The sequence below is a fragment of the Anoplophora glabripennis genome, unplaced genomic scaffold (assembly GCF_000390285.2).
Source record: "Anoplophora glabripennis isolate ALB-LARVAE unplaced genomic scaffold, Agla_2.0 scaffold398, whole genome shotgun sequence".
NCBI lineage: Eukaryota > Metazoa > Arthropoda > Insecta > Coleoptera > Cerambycidae > Anoplophora > Anoplophora glabripennis.
In genome coordinates this window covers 326045-350704 of record NW_019416485.1, presented here as the reverse complement: position 1 = coordinate 350704, position 24660 = coordinate 326045, and the positions used below count along the sequence as shown (strand labels likewise).

The following is a 24660-nucleotide window of genomic DNA, read 5'->3' as shown; positions in this document are numbered from 1 at the left end:
TAATAGTACTAAAGTACTAATTTTGCCATTATCAAATGCTTCAAAAATATCATCTGTCACTTTCAGTAAGGCAGTTGTACAGCTGTGAGCTCGCCTAAATCCAGATTGAATTGGTGGAATAATCTCATGCTTGTTTAAATGATCTATTAATTGTGTATATATTACCCGTTCCAAAATTTTCGATAAAGTAGGCAAAATACTTATAGGACGCCAGTAAGATGGTGTTAAAGGATTAGTAATTTTTGGAATAGGTATGACATGGGCTTGTTTCCATTGGCTAGATATAGTGTGGTGTAACAGACAACTATTTACTATATGAGTAATGTACGGAACAATATAGGGACAGCAGTATTTCAACATTGTCAGGTTTATATCATCTGGACCCATGGCATTTGTTTTAATAGAATATAAAATTTTAGAAACGGTATTTATGTCCACTAATAAGAATTCAAAATTTGCAGGGATATTATTATATGTATTATTTTCATAATAATTTATTAAACGACCATTTCAATTATTAGAATTAATAAATTAAAACCAGATTGCTGGTTATCACCAACCATGTTATCGTTAAATCGACATCTTCGGAGCGTCGGACTGCAAAAACTTCTCAAGAATTTTGTCGGACAATAAGATACTTTCATTTCATATCTTATTATCAAACCCCCCCTTGCCGGTTGTTATCAACCTTAATGTCACCAAATCGACATATTGGGGGTGGGGGACAAACTTAAAATACCAAAATTTTTGTCGGACAAATTTTTTGGGGGGTTTAAAAAATATATATCTTTCATTTAATCTTAAAAAAAGCGCTGGTCATAAGATTCCATGTCTATGCCAGATTGACATGTTTTCCTGAAAATCACGGGAAAACTTACCACTGTTGAATTTTCCTCATAGTCAAATCTTGGGAGACTCGTCAAACTTAAGTTGCACGCACAGTTACAGCTTGCTGGTAATCATTTTTCTTTTTGTACGTGGGCCCGTGGACTATAAATATTGCTCTCAACATGTAGTAATTTGACCATAACGTAGTGCCTTCAAATTTGTAGATAAATCGGCAGAGTATGCAATCATAACATTTTCGAATCGGGATTTTTTTCATGAAACGTTTGTAAGTGAATTCGGTCGATTTGTTTGGTAATTTTAAAGTCCATTTTAAATACTTTTTAGTTTGCAACGGCAGAAAAAATAGTATACTCGTATATAATAGTGTACCTCGTAGCAAAAGCGCACAGCGGATTCAACTTGTTAAATTTTTGTGTAAAGTTAACTAATTACTTTCCTGACACTCTATAGAAAAAAAATAAAAATATGTAGGTATTATCTGAATTACCTAAGGGATAAATTTAGTTCTATCGACAAAACGTCGACAGATGGGGTTCTGACGAAGGTAGAGCACAGTGTGAACTAACAACTGTAAATAGTTGCTTACTTTGTGTTCATGGAACAGCTATAGAGCTGTCAAAAGTGGGTAAATTATTTCCTTTCATTTGTATAGCTTTATACCAGTAATTTTATCTCTATGCTGCAAATGAGCGTTACGCCCCACGGATTTTGATGAATGCCAGCCGACCTAAAACAATTTTTTAAAGTCACTGTGTTAAATTTTTTAAATATTTTTGTCAGAATTTCCATCGTTGCGTAATTATATTACATATGGTTCTTACCAACTGTCGAGTTTAGTGTACTACTAATTTTTTGTTCGAAATGTAAAGAGATAATCCTTGAGTTTTACTGGGTATGATATTGAGGGGTAATTAATGTTCCTGGTGATTATTTTGTGAGGCATTTGTCAAAATCTCAGAAACTATACAACATAGAGAATCTACTGAAAAATGAGAATTTTGTGCTAAGCGAAAAAAGCAATTTTTCAGTTTTGTAAAGGTGTATCGTAAATGCAGAAAAAATCAACTATCAAACAATAAATGTCATTTATTGTTCTGATAAATGTAGTATAATCCATCGTATATTTTTTTAAAAGAACACAAAAATAATTACAAATAGAATTTAACCAGATAATTTTCATTAAAACATTATATTGAGTTCCCATTAATAAATGAAATAATATTTAATCTTCAAAGTCAACAGAGACCACAGTCTAAAAACTGTTTCTGATCCTAACGTCGGCATTCATTTTGTGTACTGCCAAAGTTCATCTCTTTCAAAAAGGATTGCTGAGTAGGTAATTTTGATAATTAAAGCTTCTTAAATCCCTATAAAAAAGGTACTTTTGTTGAAGAACTTTGATTAAAATAGCGTTGAATGTTGACATCAGGATATTCATTATTATTATCACAATTTTTACCTTGTAGACTCCCAAACTTTGAAAATCATGTATTATTTTATTTCTGTAAATTGTGTTTTTTTCTTCGTCCAGCATAATGATTAATATGCTGTACGTGTATATGCACAGACAAAATAGCTATCGCCACAGACCGCTACTAGAATAGGCCAGCAGTTTTAAATTACCGAATTGCCGATAGAGTACACCACCAACAGAATTTTAGGAAGAATCAAATGCAGCGGCCCGAATTGCTACGCGTATCCTAGCAACATATAAACAGGGCTTTGATAATGTTGCCAAACGTACTTACGGATTTCTTTTGTACACTTCTTTATCAATATCTGTTTTTTGCGTTACTGTATTTACTTAAATGTATAATGTAGGTATTTATAAAAATGTTTTTAAAGAATCAACGAATATCTANGATGTGAAACAAAGAAGTCGTTATTGTAATGTCTGGCAATCAGGTCAATACATATATTTTTAACATGAAATAAATAATGGGCAAACTTTAAGTATAATTATAACAATTTTACCTTGGAAAAATATATGCCCTTGAGCATAAAGCAATGGAAGCTAAACTTACAAAGAGTTATTATCATGAAACATCTATAATCATCACAATCATAAGATTATATAGATCAATTAACAACAAAATACTTAAAGAATATTACCTGCTAACTAATAACACTTTAAACAATTAACTTTTCACTACTTTGACACACAATCTGCACACTGTTCTCACTTCAACTGCCTATCTCCAACTATTTAGGCTTCCTTCCAGAATTTCCTACCTAGGCGTATTTCTTTTTTGCGCTTCCTTCTACCAACCGTTAGTATTACTTTTTCTTTGTTATACAACACCTATGTAACAGGTGACGTGGAAGTTGATAAGATAAGTACGGTTTTGCACAACATCAAAATTTGCTGGCATAAAATATATGTTTAAAGTAAAAAAATCAATAAAAAATTAAAATTCATCCTTATTGAAAAAACAACCAACGATTTTTATAACTAACCTTTACAACAACATCAGGAAAATACCTAAAAACGAAATAATATTAAAATACCTACAATTTTTAAAAATCAACATGCAACTAATTGTGACGGTACAGTTGAAAATATGCTTTAATTTATTATTTATTGCTTCAAAAACAAATTGAGAATTATTAAACATTTCGTTCTGTATTTTTCCTTTCAATGCTTGTAAATTTTGAAGTCTTTAATAATAATAATATTTTGTTGAAGTGTCCTCACAAAAATATGTGTAAAGGACTGAGATCCGGGCTGTTTTCTGACCACCTAAGGTTTGTAATAATATTTTTTAGTGTTAATTGACAGGATTCGTCCTCCAAAATAAATTTGCCGATATTCCTGAAGAACTTTTGCACATGAGATATAACTCTAATTATAGGATTAGGAATTTTGTACTTTTATAATAAAAATTAGGTAGTTAAGTATATTATACGTATTAAACATACCGTAAATATACGTACTTGCTAGTTCTGTACTCTTATACTGTACTAAGTTGTTTTATGAAATATTTAATGCCTTTTTCGTTCAGGGTTATATTAAATAAATATGCAACGATTCTACTGATAAAAATAATGAGAGAAGTTGTTCTCTTGGAAAACTTAGTATTACATAACTTCAAAGTACCTTTTTTTAAGTTAGTAAAGCAATTTAATTAAAATTTGGTACACTTATTCAAAATAACAAACAACATTTTTAGTAAATAATCAACAATATTGTAAAGTCCCAAAGGACTCTTATAGCCATTACTGACAAGAGAAATTAGACAGAACTTATTTGTTCGCGATTTTATTTGAAATTAAAAATGAATGACTGTCACCGCAAAGTTTGTAATGTGATCCTATACTAATTTTTGTAAAAAATGAGGATTGTCTTAAAAACTATTTCAACCACACCATTTTAAAGATATTCCATTTTTTTCTGATTGTTAATTATACAGGACTTTTTACATATGTCTACAGTTTGTGTTATTCAAATACATTAGTAACTAAGAAGTAAATTGCGACAAAGAGAGACGTAAATTACGCATCACTCTGTACAGTTTGAGAACCGCTGTCAACATGGACAGTTCATTTACGACCATTCTTATAAACCAAAGTTTGTTCATACATTAGAAGAAGGGGATGATTCTAAAAGGTTGGAATGTTGTTTATGGGTGGGTGAGCACCATCTCGAAAACAGAAATGTTTCCCACTATATTATTTTCTCGGATGAGGCGACTTTTTCCACGAATGGAATAGTTAGCTCTCAAAATTGTAGATACTGGGCTTCGGAAAATCCTAATTTTCGGATTAATTGAAGACGACAGTATTCAAAAAAAGTTAACGTTTGGTGTGCCGTTTCTTATTTTGAAGTAGTTGGACCCTATTTATATTTTATAGAGGGAACCTTGAGGGAAACTTGAACCAGCAGCAGCATTCTTATTTGCAGTTACTAAGTACGTTTTTCTTAAACTACCTAAACGATATGCCATTAGCACACCGAGAGAGGGCTAGTTTTCAACAAGATGGTCAGCAATCTCATTCTACAATTATGGTTAGAAAATGGTTGGACTAACATTTTAAAGATCGATGGATAGGACGATTAGGTCCTGTTCTATGGCCTCCTAGAAGTCCTGATCTAACAATAATGGACTTTTTTTTATTTGTGGGGCAATCTAAAACAAAAAGTTTATGCTGAATCGCTTGGTAATAATGTAGACACTTTAAAAACAGAATAAGAGAAACAATTGCTAATATTCTTCTATACGAAATACGAAATGTGCAGAAATTGAAAGCAATAATGAGTAAAATTTATTTTTGTAAATTTAAATTACATTATTCCTTGTTCATGTAAATTTTCATATTATTAGCAATAAATTGACTTAATAAAAATTAAATTAAAGAAATTGATTATTGCATAAATTTTACAAATCTCAAATAAAGTGGTACATACAAATTAGCTGCCCGCATTGTTAAAATTTTTTTTTTAATTTTAATCCCCTGTGGATCCTAAGTGACATTCCTGATAATATTTTTCGATATTGTCAAAAATAACGGTACTTTACTGTTGGCGACTAACAATATTTTTCTAAACACTGAACACCGTGTATAAAAAATGACAAATATTTTAACAGTTTTGACCGTTTTGGAACAAGCAGGAGTTTTTACAAAAAGTGACTTTTTGTCGTAAACCCACAAATACATTTACAATTTTGTCAAAACTAAAACACTTCGCGACTGATTTTCTAGTTATTAATATAGTTTTATCTCTACAACTTAATACATAACGTCATATTATTTAATCGTTACTGTATTAATAGCATATGCCGAAATGTGTCCTTTTTCTGCTATCAAACATCGTGATTTTAATTCAAGCTTAATCCCTTCAAAAAGCGCAGAGCTTTCAGAACCTAGTCCGAAATCCAATATATAGTGCACGCCACTTGCAGAATTTCCATTACTTTGGAATTTCCACTCGTTACGAGTAAATGTAAAACCTAACAAAAGGAATTATTTTCGGTGGTTTGTCATGTCTGTGGCCGTCATTTGGAGATTAATCTTTATGGTTGGGAGATACATTAATTACGATATTGTCACAGTTCGTTAAAATCGGTTCGAAGTAATAAAAATGTTAATGATAATATAGGGTGGCACGCACAAAACGTATCACTTAGCTGGAACAGAGTACGGTTTTAGTAATAATCTACATATGAAGAATGAACATTTGTAATGTCTTAAAAGGAAAGTTATTTGAAATATTACATACATAAATATTTATATGAAATATTTAGATATACAGTGTAGGAAAGTACCGATGGTCTATCAGAAGTTACGTGAGAGCGATAAAGTAAGCCATAGAAATCCATGTGATAGACAAGCATGGCTATAATGAAGGCGTCTAATAGTCAACGCCCATTTCACCCTTCCACAAATAAGAAGTGGATCTTATTTGTGGAAAGGCGAAACGGGCGGTGACTATGACAGGCCTTCATTATAGCCATCCTTCTCTATCGCATGGATTTCTATTGCTTACTTTATCGCTCTCACGTAACTTCAGATAGACCATCGGTACTTTCCTACCCTGTATATGTACAGGTCTAGAGTTCTACGAGTAAATAAACTTATTGGTCATTTACTGAAGCTTAATTTCGTACCTGTCACGGAAAAATCCTTTAGTTAAAGTCTCCTTTATGTTAAAGCATATTTTAAGTGAACATAATATCATTCTATAACAAAATTAGCCTTTACATATTTTTAATAGATACTCTTTAAGTTGAATAAACTGAATCCAGAAATATTTTGATTTAGACCTTCTCAGTTTTTGTCTTTACTATCTTCTGACTTGCCATTTTTTGTTGTTGTTAAAGTCGCAAATACAAAAAGTAGATTAACTTACTTACCGCTTTATAGTCGTTAAAGGCTTATCTATGGATCTTCAGATTTAAAGTTTGTTTTGAGTGGCTTTAAAATTGAATTTAATTTATTATAAAAAATTCTTTCGTATAATTATTGTAACCAATTTTGTGTCACTTCCAAGATTAATATACAATACAACAGAAGAATTGTCATCTAAATGCATAGTATAGTTTTAATGTCTCAAATCCAACATATCATCATTACATGGTAACAGATAATTAAAAATATCAAAAGCAATTATTATAAAGGTACACGCCACTGGTTTAGCCTTTTAGAGAAGCAGAATTCGAAAATAAAACATTACAACACAATTATCTTGAATGATGTATAACTAGAATATTTCACGAACTGGCATATTAGTGGTATTGATTTTTTATCAATATTTCTCTTTTAATCAAAAACGTTTTAATATACTTTTTTTACCAACTCCGCCATTAATACTGACAATAGTATATTGTATACCTAGTAACAGCAATACATTCCTGGGCGAAAATGCAAATTGTTTAGCCGAGGCCAACAAGCATTATACGAGGTATTTTTTCTGAAATCTCAAACAATATTAATTAATTAATTGTATAATTTTATTAATGAAATCATTTTCTTGACAATCATTGTTTATTTATTGTTGTCATAAAAGCCAAATTCGTTTTAATACCTATAAGTGCTAAAATACATTAAAAAATATTTAAAATGAACAAATATTATTGTTATTATCATTATTAATGCCAGTGCTTCTCGATTTTGTTTTTACTAGAGATAAAAAGAAAAGTACGAACATCGAAAAATATTTTTGTTACAAAACCATAGTTTTTTATGATGTATACGATAAAAATGTGTTTTACCTGTCATAAAACTTCAATAATAGTGTTATAAATACAGGGTGTTAAAAAAGAGTGTAAAATATTTAAGGAGGTATGAACCAAAATAAGCAGAAAAGTCTCAATAAACATGGGTCCGCAAAGTAACGGTTGCGGAGATATGGAATGTTTTATGTTTTTAGCCCCTTTTTTTATTTTGCAAACACGTTGTGTATTTTCTTATAATAGTTGGTTGATGTTTAGTGAAATAAACAGTACGTATTTGACAGTTGTTCTCAGTGCACAAGTTTTCTTTCGCTATGGCTGGTTACTCTAACGCAGAATTAACAGACATGCATTTCATGTATGGTCGTGCTAATGGGAACGCCACCGAAGCGCAACGTCTTTATGTTGATGCTTATCCAAATCGCCAGATTCCTTCACAACGCATGTTTGGAAAAATTCACCAAAGATTGCGTGATCCGGTTCCTTGAGCAAACAGTGCCATTTATCCGGAAGACCAAGGTCGGTATCCACTCCTAGATCAGAAGAAGAAATTCTAGCACTGGTAGAGCAGAATCCAGGTACGAGTGTACGGAGAATATCAGCCGAGGTATGAATTAGTGGTCATCTTGTTTGGAGAATCCTTCATGAGCAACTGCTTTATCCATACCAGGTGCAACGAATACAGGCCTTAAATCCAATAAATGATCATCAAGCACGTTTGTTTTTTTGCCGCTGATTTCTACGTCATGATGCTGAAGACCCTCGTTTTCTTGCAAACATTCTTTTTACTGATGAGGCCGGGTTCACAAGAAATGGAGTGTTTAATTTTCACAATACGCATATTTGGGCCGACGAAAATCCTCATGCTCTAATAGAATCTGGACATCAGGCACGTTTTTCATTAAACATTTGGATGGGTATTGTAGGTGACAGGTTTCTAGGTCCTGTTGTTTTACCAAACCGATTAACTGGCGCTGCTTACCTCAACTTTCTGCAGAACACACTGTATGAGTTTTTGGAAGACATTCCTTTGAATCAGAGGCAACAAATGTGGTTCCAGCATGATGGTGCTCCAGCTCATTTTTCCATGGCCGTTAGAGAGCATTTACTCCAAACTTTTCCACATAGATGGGTAGGAAGGGCCGGACCTGTTTTATGGCCTCCAAGATCGCCTGATCTGAACCCTCTAGATTTCTTTGTTTGGGGATATTTGAAGACATTAGTGTATGGTACTCCTGTAAATAGCCTGGAAGAGCTGCAGCTACGGATTAATCAGAAGTGTCAAGAAATCCAAACCAAGGAGGGTGTTTTCGAAAGAGTTCGAATATCGTTGAGACGAAGATGTCGTGCCTGCTTGGAAATGGATGGAGGGCACTTTGAACATCTTCTGTAACTTTGTTTTTTGTTTGTTAAAAGCTTCCTTTGTCGGTTTATTCCTAATAAAATAAAATGTTAAAAATGATAAAAACCACGAATAGTGGTCCATATCTCCGCAACCGTTACTTTGCGGACCCATGTTTATTAAGACTTTTCTGCTTATTTTGGTTCATACTATTACCTCCTGAAATATTTCACACTCTTTTTTTAACACCCTGTATAATAATGACAGGTGTAGAATTAAACAGAAAATAACATTTGATTGGTTCTGTAATGAGTGAAATAGTCGCCCATAGATATATAATTACGATGATAAAGAGCTGCTTTATAGTAAAATCATGTATTCCAAAGTAGGTATATCAAATCTCATTGAGTAATAGTCAGACTGATTAACTATGAGCATGTAATTTTATTATTTTGAAGGAGAACACCTGTAAATCTTTAATAATATACATATTCTATAGGGTGTCCAGGGAGAAAAGCTGGTCAATTTTATTTTTTGTGGAATATCCTGAATATTTTTACATATTTAAATAGTATGTCCTCACATAAATGTAAAACACAAATATTTCCAGCAAAACGTTAATAAATGGTAATATAACCAACGGTGTAATTAATTTTTTGTTTAGAAGAAATATTTCTGTTAATAGCTACCACTTTCTTATTTAGCATGTTTTCCCAGCTTACAAGTAAGAAAAGTAAAACATTATAACCAGCAACGCAACACGCACATACAGTGTGTTTCACTTAAAGTCGGTACACTCCGTATTTAGGATGACGTTGCCGATTTCTAAAATTCTTTTTTTTTATGGTAGTATATATTGATATTATTTTCTGCAATTCACGACAACCCTAATACTTTCTACGGAATTAGCTTTTTGTGTGTCTTTTTCAATCATCTTTATTTTTTTATACTGAATAATTCAATTCTAAAGTTATTACATTTATATTAAGTATAAGTAATCAACAAAATAAGTACAGATCATTGTGTATGTACTTAAAGTTATTGTAATCTTTTGGTAGTATATTCGTTAATACCAGATCTGTAAACAAATCATATGTACACTATAAAAAAAAGAAATTGGACTTTTATTCAATAACGTGTCAGTTTCTGTCCACACCCGATTGAGTGAATTTTTCACTCTATTATTAGGAGTACAACTAAATTTTTATAAGTATTGCAACAGCATTTAAACACAATTTTCACCAGAAGAAAACCGGTTGCTTGTATGCACTACACACCATACACCACGAGATGACCTAATGAAATGATGTGAATAGACAAAGACAACGCATGTGGTTAAAGAATGGGGTAGGGTCACTCTATAATAAGGACATTTACTATGATTTAGGTACAAAGTGTATTAAATATGAGTTTATCTGCAGAATTTATTTAACGGGTGCCTATATTTGAGTAAAAATAATCAGTTTTAGTTCAAATATAAACAATTAATAAAGTGATCAAAATGCTGAATATCGAGTGAAAAGGTACTCAATGATTTCACTGATTGGATTCACTCCGTACCTTTATTGCTTCCACTCACACCGATTTATTTACAGTGTATGAACAGTAGCAGGAAGACAAATAATTATGATTGCCAAAAACATTATTTATTTTGAATGCAGGTGATTATTGTGAAATATTTTCTTTCTTTCTACATGACAGTGATTTAAGACATTCTAATGACATACTTATGATAAAAAAAACAGATACTCGGATAGCTTAAATAGTGGAAAAAAATAAATTATTTTCAGAAATGTACCTACCTATAAATATAATGGGCTTGTCACCAAATTTGCAATAAATGAATAGGTCAACACGGCTGGAAGCGGAAGCAAAGATGTTTATTTAGCCAGGCTTATATTTTTCGTGAAATAACTTGAGAAGGTTGCGTGGTGTCCACGAAATCGATAATGTGTTGCATTTAGGTACTTGAGTAGCTCAGTTCTTAAAAGCATTTCGCACTTTTATAGAGGTGGAGAAAATTGATTTTCCATTAAAAATAATAATAAAATATGCAGCTAGGAAACGGATAATATACGTGGATAATCCGGAACATAGGCGGGATTTCGCCCAAATCATTGAAAGGGCAAACATCTCTCGAAAAATTTTAAGGCTTGTCCATACAAAGCAACGTCTATGCAAAATAAGAAAAGCGCTTTCCCCCGCCTATCAGCGGTTTAACTACGATCTGTTGCCATACGACTATTGAAATTGCACGCCCTTGAAGTTTAACTCTGAGTTTAATTTTTTTAGCTCAATTGCAATAATACGGGGGGGAATCCCTCCCTTGTCCCCCCTCAATCCCGCCTATGATCCGAAATACTATTTTTAATTTTATTCGAAAAAAAAGTCTTTCTCGGAAAATGGAATATTGTAGTCAAATTGCCAAATCGATATTTTCCCCGAATGTTATTTATGCAAGATTTACATGATTTGCTAAAAGGTGATCTAAAGGGTTTTTCTTGGAGAATAATCATTTCGACAACTTTTTTACATGATCATTTACTCTGCAGTTTCTGTACTTGCAATAAAAGAAAGTTAGTTTTAGAAATCCCTCATTAAAAGTTTCATGAGATTATTCGAACTTTTGTATTCATTATTAAACCCTCATTATTGGACATTCATTATTGAATATTCATTACAGGCTTAACCCGGTTTTATTTTAAACCTCCTTAGCAATTAATTTAAAGCTTTCCAGAAGAAGATATTTAAATAATTTATTCAGCATGTTATATTTTTTAAATTTCTTCATATACACTTATATTGATAGACTTATTGAATTACCTATATAAAGAGGCTTTAAAGTAATTTTCTGAAAGAGATCACTTCACCTTAATCAACAGGAAGTAGGAAACTTTTATAGGTATAAGTAATATTTTAAAATACTTGTTAGGTCAATGTGAATAAATAAATAATTTACACTTACTTTCCAATAAATTAAACTAACATCCCCGTTGCAAATTTAAATACCATTTTTACATGTTTCGGAGGCATAGAAAATAGTAATAGTCACTTGTATACAAAGTGTTTTCCAAGTCCATGTTAGAACTTCAGGTGGCTGTTTTTTAAATGATTTTAGACCAAAAAACCTTAATAAACCCATAGTCTACACTCTCTAGAGCCACTGATTTATACAGGGTGATTCACAAATGGTGACCAAAAATGGAACCTCGTATTCTTTGGTGAATGGAGGCTTTCGTATAAAGTTTTTATCTAGTACGCTTCGTAAAAAAGATACAGGGTGTTAAACTTTAAAAAAATATTTTAAATTTTTTTAAATAAACTAAAAACTAGTAAGTGAAGTAATTTGAAATTGAGCACATGTATTTATGTAAACACTGTACAAAATTTGTGGCCTTTTTCTAAAATTTAGATGCTCCAGTGGCGGAGGTAGCATATTTTTCGAAATAAAATAGTACGCAACTGCTTTACGGTAACAACCATGATATTTTCGGATTCATCTTCCAACTTTCTACAAATTACTACTCTTTTATGTTTTTCCAAAAAAGCCTGATTTTCAAGTAAAACAAAAAAACAAACAAACAAACAAACAAAAACAAAAAATTGACATGACAAACACGAATCCTTCGGTTATTTAATCGGATAAAGAAATTAATAACGTTTGTCATCATTTTAATGGTTTTATTTGAGTAAATGTAAATTATCTCCATTTCTACGAACACACGCGTGATATCTTTTTAGTAACGAAAATGTAATTTATTCCAAATTTGTTGTAGCTTGAATCTGATGAAAGGCGTTATTTATTATGTCTTCTAACTGCTCAAGTGTATTAATTTGTTCACTGTGTATCAGCCGTTTAACAGCATCCCGCAAAAAGAAATCCAGTGGGTCAAGATTCGGTGTTTTCAGTGCGATTTTTAAGTTTTACTCGAAAATTAGGCTTTTTTCGAAAAACATAGAGTATTAATTTGTAGAAAAATGAAAGACGAATCCGAAAACAGATATTATGATTGTTACCATAAAGCAGTGCCGTATTATTTTATTTACAAAAATTTTCCATCGATACTCTACCTCCACCACTGGAAAATCTAAATTTTAGAAAAAGGTTTCAGATTTTGGACAATGTTTACATTTATACGTGTGCTCAATTGCAAATTATTTCACTTAGGTACTAGTTTTTAAATTATTTAAAAAAATTAAATTTCGGCGCTACTGAATATTTCGGAAATTAAATAGGGGCATTTAATTCTTGTCGGTTCTAACTGTCCTCCACTTTATTCAATAAATTAGCATTTTCAAGTTGTTACTATTGTTTAATTTTGAATAAGCATATCACAGTAGATCTGAATACAATTGTAAATATAAAAAACGTCCTATAAATTATCTGAGCAATATCCAGGACACACAGGTCTAAAAAACTGAATTAGTCGATTTAAAGACCATTACTTCCACAATCGGCCAAACACCATACTGATATGTCATGAAAGTCATTAGTGACAATTATTTACAAATTTTGTGTGAAAATTTATTTACTTTGGAAGTAACAATTCTGTGTAAACTAAGTTGTCATATTAGTGACATCAGGATATAAAAAACACGTGGAAAAACAATAATACCTATTTCAAAAATAGCAATTTACAAAAATAATTTAAAAAGTAATAGATAAATTATGTTTTCCGTTCTCCAATTACAAACAAAACCTTATGAAACTATCTCCTTGATAACTAGGGTTGTCAAAACTGAGCCACGGGATATAGGCATACGCATTATTTACTAAAAAAAACGATAAATTAAATTGTCTACAACCACCACCATAAACACCAACGAATAGGAATTAATTACGCAACATCCGCACGCAAAGACAACAGTACAACTTGGCATGCCATTGAATTGCGGCTCTTTGAAAGCCTTAGGATAACTGATTATTTATAACTAATTATTATTAATTATCACAAATTATTATTTCAATATAATCAGTGAAGGTTTATACATCTTTTTTTATCAAATAAAGTAATTTTCGTAATGTGTGTTCAAATATTCCGTCTCATATTTTCGGCATGTTTTAAATTTTGTATTAAATTACTCCCAAAAATATATCGCAACATATTGACTTAATAAAATTTAGAAAATATTTTTATCAATTAGATTGATAACATAATAGTGACACTCAGTTCCAAATTCCATTATTTTATCTTGGTCAGATATTTGGAAAAGATAACTTTCTAGTTTCTCTCTAGGGCAGCGGTCTTCAAACTTTTACGACTTGCGAAACCTGGCCAACAATTCGATTTTTTCGAGAAACCCCAAACCTAAAAAAATTTTCGAACACATTTTTTACTGATTAAATAATATATTTATATTTTTTTGAATTTTGTAGTATCGATATAGTTAATTTCAAAATTTTGAATTTCTGACTGAGTCGCGGAACCCCCATAGAGGCTGTGGGGAACCCCAGAGTTCCGCGGAACACAATTTGAATACCGCTGCTCTACAATATTATTTTAATAAATGGCGAAGGAGCCGGTTGAATGAAAATTCTGAATGAATATGGAAGATTTTTCTTTTGCCAATATTTGTAAATTAGCTGTAGATTTTCGAAAAAAAACGTTCTTTTTTTCATACTTTTTCAAATTAGTCAAGGATGAAAAAATTTATTTTTCTGCGATTAACCATAATAGTAGTCCTTGTAGTGAATATATTCAAATTCTCAAAACCTCCCTTGGATTTACTGTGTATTAATTTGTTGCTGAGATTTGCAAAATGCAAAATATTACTAAGGCTTAGGGTAATTTACTTTTTAAACAATTAAAAGTTTATTAAAATTCTTCTTATTTGTTTTTATAATTATTTTAAAATATTTTTAAATGTTTTTTACGTACTAAAAAATTGAATTTATGTTACAGACATGCTGAGGGGATACCTATGTTTTGTAGTATCCATTTTCTGCATAGGAGTAGTAACCGCTGTCATAGGAGACATTGCTTCACATTTTGGAGCCACGTTAGGAATAAAAGATGCTGTTACCGCAATAGTGTTCGTTGCACTTGGCACAAGCATTCCAGGTACGTCCCATTTCAGTTGTAAACTTGTGTATGTTTTATTTTAGGTATATGTTATATTTATCCTCCTTCAGTTTCTACTACACTGCTATAAATATTTTAATATGTACTACTAAATAGCAAACTACTAATAGCCGGATAATAGCGAAGCATTTTGAATAAGTATATGGGCTTATTAAAAGAAAAGTATAGCAAATCTAATTTACTGGAAAATCCGTGTAAAATTGGGTTTTATTTGATATTATCAAAACAACGTGAAACAGAGACTAAATTGATGAATGTTTTTCATTATATTTTGACTTATTTGTATTATTACATATACATATTTAATTAGAAGTGGAAATGGTAGTTGTTATACTCTGTGTATTTCACCATTGCTCACATTAGACTAATTATACAATATCACTTATAACGAGGTGTAATAATTTAGCTAAAAGTTCTCCCGACCAAGCAAAATTATTAACCGAATATAACTCATTACCTACCAAAATGCTTTCTTAAAAAGTTCCTTCAAAGGACCTTCAATTCAACTTTTGTGATACGTAGTGAAACTTGACATATTAAAAATTTCATGTTTTTGCTATATTTTTTTTGATGACCAATTTAAGATAATGTAGACGTTTTTAAAACATCACTTTATTTATAGTAAAAAGATACTTTATCGGAACTTATAGAGTAAAACTAAGGAAAGCAGAGATGTAATAAATACTAATATAATGTGTTGAGGAATGATTACCAAATTCCTATGCGGATTGCACTCTCTCTCGCTCGATCTGTAAAAAGCTTCCTAATAGTTTTCTATGCTAATACCGTTCGTGGATCAGAGTGGTTTTGGTTTGAGGATTACACAGTTGTTGTCAAAAAAATTATAATTATTAATATTTTCGTTCAGCAAAAATAAACACTTTTAGTTTGTTGTTCTTCACACTACATTGTAATTGTGCATATGCGGTAGAATAAAGTTGTAGTTCAATGGTTTACGTCTGCGTTTTATTGAAGTAAATTCAAGATTACCTAACCATACAAGGAAAGTTACAGTCCACAACTACCGAAGGATATAACGAAAGGAACCGGCCGTAGGAACACAGTGGTTCCCCAAACATAATGAATAAATAAATGCATCTTAACAAATAACATGTAAATAACAATAATAATAATGAAAGATATTTATTTCCAACAGGTAAAAAAGCCAAAATACAGAAAACAGTTAATCGAAAATATTTACAACAGAATAATAAAAATAAACTAATACTTTTAAACACGCGCATGTGATAGGTAATGTTGCACAAAATAAAACAACTAAAAAAAATAAATTCACTTAAGGTGGTGATAGTACAAAAATTAATTAGTAATTAATAGCAATTTGCTGGGTTTATATTATGGCTTGTTTTGGTTTTGTCAGCGGACAGTCCTAGAACAGTTCAGAATAGTGTACTGTCAGTATGTCTTGGCTTTGATGTTCTTAAGAATGGAATGGTTAACTAATTTTACAACCGTCCTAGAACCGTTCTCTATTAGAACCAAAACACGCTTATGTCATATTCTATAAATAGTGCTTTTAATCGTGATCAGAGACAAAAAATTTAAATCACACTGATGACATATACCGTTAAAACAAGTACAAGCATTATCCAGGGTGATTCACAAATAATGGTGAGCAAAAATGAAACCTCGTATTCTTTGATGAATTTTAAGGGGAGTCTTTCCTATAAACTTTTTATCTAGGACACTTCGTTAAAAAGATACATAGTGTTAAACTTCAAAAAATATTTTTAATCTTTTAAAATAATTTAAAACCTAGTAAGTGAAATAATTTGAAATTGGGCACATGTATCTATGCAAACGTTGTGCAAAATCTGAGTGCTTCTCCTAAAATTTACATGCTCCAGTGGCGGAGACACAGAGTATCGGTGGCATAATTTTCTAAATAAAATAGTACGCCATTGTTTTACGGTAACATCCATGATAGTCTTTCAATTTTCTACAAATTACTACTCTTATGTTTTTCGAAAAAGCCTGATTTTCTAGTAAAACTTGAAAAACGAACTGAGAACATACTTCGATATTCGAATATAATGGTTTTTAAAATTACATAGTGGGCTGCGATAGCAACTTTAACATTCTGAGCAGTTAGAAGAAAGAATAAATAATGCTTTTCATCAAATTCAAGCAACAATAAATTTTAAACAAATCACATTTTCGTTACTAAAAAAATGTTGTACGTGTGTTCGTGAAAATGGAGGTATTTTTGAGCATTTACTCAAATAAAATCATTAAAATGATGACTAATGTTATTAATTTCTTTATTCGAATAAATAACCGAATAATTAGTGCCTGTCATGTCATTTAAGTAAAAATGTTTTTTGTTGGTTTTTTAAGTTTTACTCGAAAACCAGGCTTTTTTCGAAAAACTTAAGAGAGAAATAATTTGTAGAAAATTAAAAGACGAATCCGAAAATATCATAGTTGTTAGCGTAAAGCAGTAGTGTACTATTTTATTTAGAAAAATATGCCATCGATACCCTGTATCTCCGCCACTGGAGCATGTAAATTTTAGGACAAGCCCTCAGAATTTGGACAATGTTTACATAAATACATGTGCCCAATTTCAAATTATTTCATTTATAGTTTTTAAATTATTTAAAAAAATTAAAAATATATAAGTTTAACACCCTGTGTCTTTTTAACGAAGCGTCCTTGATAAAAACTTTATAGGAAATACTCCCCTTAAAATTCACCAAAGAATACAAAGTTTCATTATTAATAAATCAGATTAGTGATTTTTATTAGAAATATGTCTTTCATACGATTATTTGTAACTCCTGAAATTTTTTTAAATCTACAGATTTCCGCAAAAATTTTGAAAACATTAAACTTAGAAAATAATGGTTCTTTATTGCTATCTTCACTTAAATCGTTTATTAACATCATTTGGAAGTAACATAAATAGGAATTAAAAAACGGTACTAGTTATGTATTGAATATGAAGGTACGCATACCTAGTATATGTGGCTAAATTATAATACAATTTTCTACCTCCCAACACAAATGGATCATTCTTGTTAGAGGCGGAGAAATTATGAATTACGTACGAAGTTTACAGACATGTCTTAACTACAAAGTTTGGTCTTCTCGTTTCATAGTTTGAATTACAAAGCCTGTGACACACTTGATATACTTACTCTGAATAATTACTTTTTAGCAAACTACTTTAGGTGTCAACGGGAAACGTGCAAGAGAAAATATTTACATGCTGTTAAACTTACAATTAGTCGTCTTCTTTATTTTATCATAAATTTATCAGTGTTAAAAGTTCTTTCAGTAGGTATTACTTCATGAAACCTCATGTCAGACGCTAACTGAACTTGCAGAATCACTAGTAGTTGATCACACAACAGTTTCGAAATGATTCAAAAGAAAGGACATTGGGTGGGCTCCGTGAAGTTAGCCGCGCTTAATGTTCAATTTGTATATTTTATTTCACTAGTAATTTGTAAGTAATTTGTAAGTATTTGTAAGCCATAAACTAGAATTTGTAAGTAGCTCGTTAAGATGTTTTACAGAGTAACGAAAGTTACGAATAAATTATATAAAGCCGCTCTTGAGAAAAATATTTCAAAAAAATCGACGGTTCCGAGGATTTTTTTGAAATATTTTTCTCATCGGTTTTATATCATTTATTTGTTACTTTCGTTACTGTACATTTGTTAACATACAAACGTACAGGCTGATTAATTATAATTTCCCCCCTTCCCCAGTTAACTTCTTTATTTTTGGGTTTAGAAAAAAAATTTAAATACAAAAATTATACAGAATAATATAAAGATTCGTTACTGGAAAGAGTCGAAGAAATTCCTCAAGTAAATAAAAGGCGTTTAGCGGCAGAGGTTGGCTTTCAAAAAGTTCCATTAATAGAGTATTAAAAGACTAGTTATTACAGGTTACTATACTAACAGGTGGATAGGTATAGGAAATAATACCCCTTTAAAATGGCCACCTCGATCCCTGGACATAAACGCATGTAATTATTTCCTTTGGAGAACGTTGAGGTACGCAGTTTATAACTTTTCAGTAAATACAGAAAACGAATAATGGGAAAGAATACAACATGAAATTAGTGTTATGAGAGGTAATGCACAATTATTGGATAAAATTCATTGTAATTTTCGAAGAACTAATGCTTGCGTTTAAGAACAAGGAAGTAACTTTGAGCATTTACTGTAATATTATTTTAATGTGATTACAAATATCAATTTAGGTTTATTTAAAATGTTAATATTGACTTTCTTACATTATTAGTTGATATTGTTTATTTAAAATATTAGTGTTGATTTTTAATTTATTGATTGATAATACTAATACTAAAAATGTGTAATTTTTTTTAATGTGACGTTTTTTCATTATTATTCCCTGCTTTGAGGCTGCAGTTATAAATTATTTTTGACAAATCGGAATTTTTGCATATATTTAATGTATAAAAAATACCAAATTTTCTCGAAATGCATAAACGATATCAAAATTTTGTAAAAGCAAAATAGTATATTAAATAACAAGGAGGTTTTCAAACGAGTTTTTACGATACTTTTTATACGACTGCAAACAGAGACCACAAAAATCAAATTTTAATTTAAATCGTTTTTATTACTAAAATTGCCAACCCATTAACAAAATAAATTAAATACAACTTTTAATTTAACTCGTTTTTATTAAGAAAATTGCTAACGCATTAACAAAAAAAACTAATATTTAATATTTATGGTAACATTTGAACATTCCTTCAAGGTTACGCTGGGAAAAGCAGTATTATTGTGCACCTTGTTTTCGGTAATAGAGAATATTTTTGGTGTCGTGTTTTTAGTGCAGTTTTTCAGTGTGCGGTCGTTGTTTTCTTGTTGTATTCCAATAGACGATCGTTGTTCTGGTTCTGTGGCAGCAGAAGACTCTGAAGACTCTATCTTTTTCGAAACTTCCATTTTATTTCTCAAACAGTCATCACCGTAGCCTTCGGCAACTGTACTGAATTTCCACCCTCCATGGCGTTTGAGGGCAAGCAGATTTGAGCCAGAATTGACTAAAATTGTGGGCGATGAACGCCGAAAACAATGTCCCGTATAACTTTCTGGATTCTCTAGCATCAAAAATTTGGCGATTTCCCCAGCCATGTTTCCAATTTTGTTGATGCCAACGTTTTGGCTTGAACATTTTCCGTTTTGATAGTTTAAAAAAAACTTGCCTGTCTTCAGATTAGGAGGACGAAGAGCACAGTACTTTTTTAAGATAGTGTAAAGGTTGGTACCTTGGTACCTTTGTTTTTGTATTCTTCAGTTTAATCAGCATAGCACTGCCAAAATCTTTGGTGTCTTCTATTTTGAGATAACATAATTCCTCCCTTCGACATGCCCCAGATAGTCCAACTGCCACCACCGCCTTGATAAGTAAATATTTGTCGTTTGATGCTTTCGTCAAAAACCGGCAAAAATTTTATAGCTTCCAAGATCTATGTTGTGATTGGCACTTAACGTTGACTTGAGCATCGAAAAAATCGTCCACAACGTCGAAGATTTATATTTCTTAGATAGTTCTTCAAAATACACCATTACTGCGTTTTCTGAGAAAGTTTGGACATTTTTGGCTAGTCGCCAGTCCATAAATCGGCTTAACTCAGCTTCACACCTGCTTCTGGATTTTGTGGGCAGCAGTTCCGAACATATTTCGCTTGCTTTCTGTAAAATCTCTTCAGAATCACATTTTCACACCCAAACTTCGGGAATTCAACAATTTTTGAAGTATCTAATCAACAAAATAAGGGAGCCGTGACGGTTGCTATGAAACTCAGCCAACTTGAAACATTACATAATTTGGGTGATAGCATCAAACAAAAATCACAATCTGGAGACGCGTGTGCAAAGATGACATAACCGTGTGCAAAATACTGTTTTCAGAGCGTGTTTTCTATGCGCAAAACCCCCTTTTGCAAGGCAGTCGTATAAAAAAGTGTTATGCTTATTTTTAAAAATGTACATTATGTCGTCATTGACGTACACACAAAAAAGTTACAGGATAGCCAGCGGCGCACAGGCCCTAGAAAGAGAATATCCTGTATATGTACTCTCCAAATTCTGTGTTTACCTTGCCCTTATATAAAAAAATAAGTGTACCAAATTTGAAGTTTCTAAGAAAATAGTTTTCAAATTATTTGAAAAAACTAGGTTATCTGTTCTATATTTAGAAGGCTATATCTCAGTAGGCGTACACTTTTGTATATAGGTACATTAAGCTAAATAGTCTTATTTTTATCCAAGGACACCCTGTATAATCTTTACGTACTGTGTGTGCATTTTAAAAGTATATTTTAATACTTTACAAATATGTAACATCTTAACGAGGTTCTTAGAAATTCTTATAGCGTACAAATACTTACAAATTACCTATTTAGTGAAAAGTTAATTTGCAAATTCAACTGAAATGGGGCTCCCGAGAAGCCCCTATTTCGTTAAATATACATAATACAGGATGGCACACGACATTTTAGAGAGGGAAATGTTTCGAAAACAGTTAACGATATGGAAATGCAGTTTGTATGGGGTTGTACTAACATTCACAGTTGCGGATGTTTCTCTGTGATCAAATTAGATTTTCACTTTTTTGTTTTGAACATAAGCCTGAAAGTAATAGATAATTTATATTCAACTGTCATGTTTTTGCTATTTTTCAAGAAATATCTCTACAAACATGGTATCGTTGAATTTTTCTTGTCACAAGGTTTTTGAAAATGTAATAATATACAGTGTTCCCGTTTATAATTCTAAAGTCGGTGTCACGTGATTAAAAATAAAAGTGAAAATCTTAATCACAGGAAAACAAAATTTGTTTACTGGTCCTGGAATTCCCGTAAAACATTCCCACCTGCTTACTAGTTTCATAGTGTGGGCAAAATCAATGCATATGAAGACTGTTACTTCAGGTTTACTGTTAGTTTTAAGCTCTGTACTTTTCCATCTACGTTGATAAGTTGACCTCACGGTAATACATCTAGCAATTGCACCAAGCAGTGCTAAGAAATGATCGCTAATTACCGTACTTGAGACATCCAGCTATCATCCACTCACTCAACCAAAATTTTATTTGGTTAATATGGTGGCTTTCTGATAGCATTTGTCCAACTGGTATCTGTCCGTTTTTTGTTTTTAAATGAATTACACATTCATATAAAAAGATATGACTGGATTTGTTATTGTTTGGCTTCTCTAGCTTTTTACACAAGGGCCCCGTTGCGTCAATCATTAACACGCTTCGCTCCCTGTTTTTTACCATGGCTGTGCAACTGCAATGCCAGATTCGCAACAGAGAGGGGATGTAGCTTGTTCACACATATGAAGAACGGGGTGTGGAAAAGGAAGTAACTTTAAGTTTGTTACGATTGTTTCTAGTCTTTCCACTATATAAAATCTACTGTCTTTAATTTTTTTACTAACTTTTCCACACTATGAAATTGCCGTTTGTTTAGCTTGAATTATGTTTTTTTTTGTGGTTATATTATGTAGTTATAGTAAATATAAAATATGTAAGAGTTAGAAGTATTGTTTTTATGACATTACAGTAATATGACTTTACAGTAATATTTAAACGAATCTTTATATTATTCTGTATAATATTTGTATTTATTTTTTTTTTCTAAACCCAAAAATAAAGAAGTTAACTGGGGAAGGGGGAAAATTATAATTAATCAGCATGTACGTTTATTAACATACATAAACAACAATTTAAAAGTAAAAATCGACAATATTTTTCTCAGCGGTTTTATATAATTTATTCATTATTTTCGAGAAGCTCTGTATAATATCGTAACGAGCTACTTACAAATTCTAGTTTATGGCTTACAAATACTTACAAAAGACTTACTAATTTTTGATGATAAGAAAATTCGCAAATTCAACAGAAGTGAGGCTCCCAATAAGTTAGTCTCGATTTCTTAACATATATATTGAGATGAAATCAGATGTGAGAGAGCAAATTAAAATTTAAATTAAAGTTCTATTTAAAAGACAAAGTGGTAAAGAGAATGGTTGAAATGGTTATTATAAAATTAAGAAAATATTTGATAAAAAAAATGTTAGTATTGAATAAGTATTAGGAATCATCGGATTATTAGAATAGGATAAATTTCAAAATTCAAATATAAAAATAATTATAATTTTGGTCAGATAGAGCATATGTCAAGAAGTTATTAGAAAACATAACTAAAATTAATTAAAATTCATAAGTGACAGATATCTAATAAAAGTTAAAATGTCAGAGTGTTCATAAATAGTTATAATATAAGGTAAAATACTAATTAGGAGAAGATATGAAGGTTTAAAGAAAAAGTTGTATATCAATAAAAGGAATATGTCATAGAAATGTCAAAATTAAAGTGGGATCCACAAGGAATAAAGTAGTATATAGAAAAGTCAAATAAGAGTATAGAATGAGAAATATTTTGAAGTAGAATTTAAATGTGATTGTAAAGAAACTAGAATAGGGTATAAGTGCAAAATTTTAAGTGAAGTGATGTGAGTGAAAAAGAAAAACGGCACTTAAAAAAAAGCAAAATCAGATATGTGGAAAGGCCTTAACAAGGGTGAAACAAAAATCAAGGTAGTTGGAGAGGAAAAAAGGAATTAATTATTGATTAGTTACGAAAAATTGTGTAAAAGAGTTGTAGAAAGATATTAAAAAAACCGAGAAACAAGAGAAGCAGTTATCGTAAGAGTATTAAAGTAATAAAGTAGGAGAAACCAAATATAGAACAGAGAAAAATTTGTGTAAAAGTGAACCAAGCAAATATATCACGAGCGGAATACCACCAGTAGCAGCAGAAAGAAAGCGGAACATCAACAACAGCAGCAGAGAGAAAGCGGAAAGACAGCAGCTTCTGAGAGAAAAAGGAACAGCAGCAGGCAAGTCCCAGGAAACCAGATAAATAAAGCGGACTAGTAGTAGCAGTAGCAGAGAGAAAGTGGAAGTGGAACAGCAGTAGCAGGTCCCAAGAAATTCGTCAGAATGCGGTATAGCAGACAGTGTCCAAAAAGCTATCGAGACAGGAAAGACAAGGAATTAAACAAATATTACGTATAAAAAGGTACCTTTTATTTTCGTAGACAATTTGTGCACAAATTAAAAATTAAAATTCGCTTAAAAGTTTTCAGAAATTCAAAAATTCTCATTTTAAATTTTAATTCAACTATATAGAAAGCATCTTAAACAATTGCCCAAGCATTTTAAATTTCTAGATCTTAAGATTAGAGATAAGTTGTAACATATTAAACAAGAAATTATACGAGAAAATTTAAAGTGCGTATAGAAAGCAACCAGTAATACATTAATTTTAGGAAATTAGCCAGATCGAAATAAATTCTTGTTTTAAGTGTTCAAGATATTGTGAAAAACTTCAAAATATTTGATATTGTGCGACATTTCTAATTTGATACATATTGATATAGAAAATAAAATATTAATAAATTAATTTATTGATAGCATATGTTGTTAGTTGTGCATGGTTTCAGGAAGAATAATATTTTGATTTGAACCGACTACTGAGGAGAGTCTAAAGCTAGCAGGGAAAAGGTATACAACCAACATCACACTAAAATCAAATTTACATGTTACACTAAAATAAAATTCAAAATTTAATTTGGCGCTCATACAAACACCAAGTCACATAACTATACCATTACGATATATTTATATATATATATAT

The 24660-nt window shown here is 31.1% G+C and overlaps 1 protein-coding gene across 2 annotated transcripts in view; it reads left to right on the top strand.

Annotated features, from left to right (window-relative positions):
• Positions 1 to 24660, top strand: part of LOC108909208 (sodium/calcium exchanger 1-like) — a 135854-nt gene that overhangs the window by 70063 nt on the left and 41131 nt on the right. For both annotated transcript variants that reach the window (XM_018713465.1, XM_018713466.2), the window contains exon 4: positions 14766 to 14924. In XM_018713465.1, coding sequence (XP_018568981.1) covers positions 14766 to 14924 — 159 coding nt within the window. The remainder of the gene's footprint in view (positions 1 to 14765; positions 14925 to 24660) is intronic.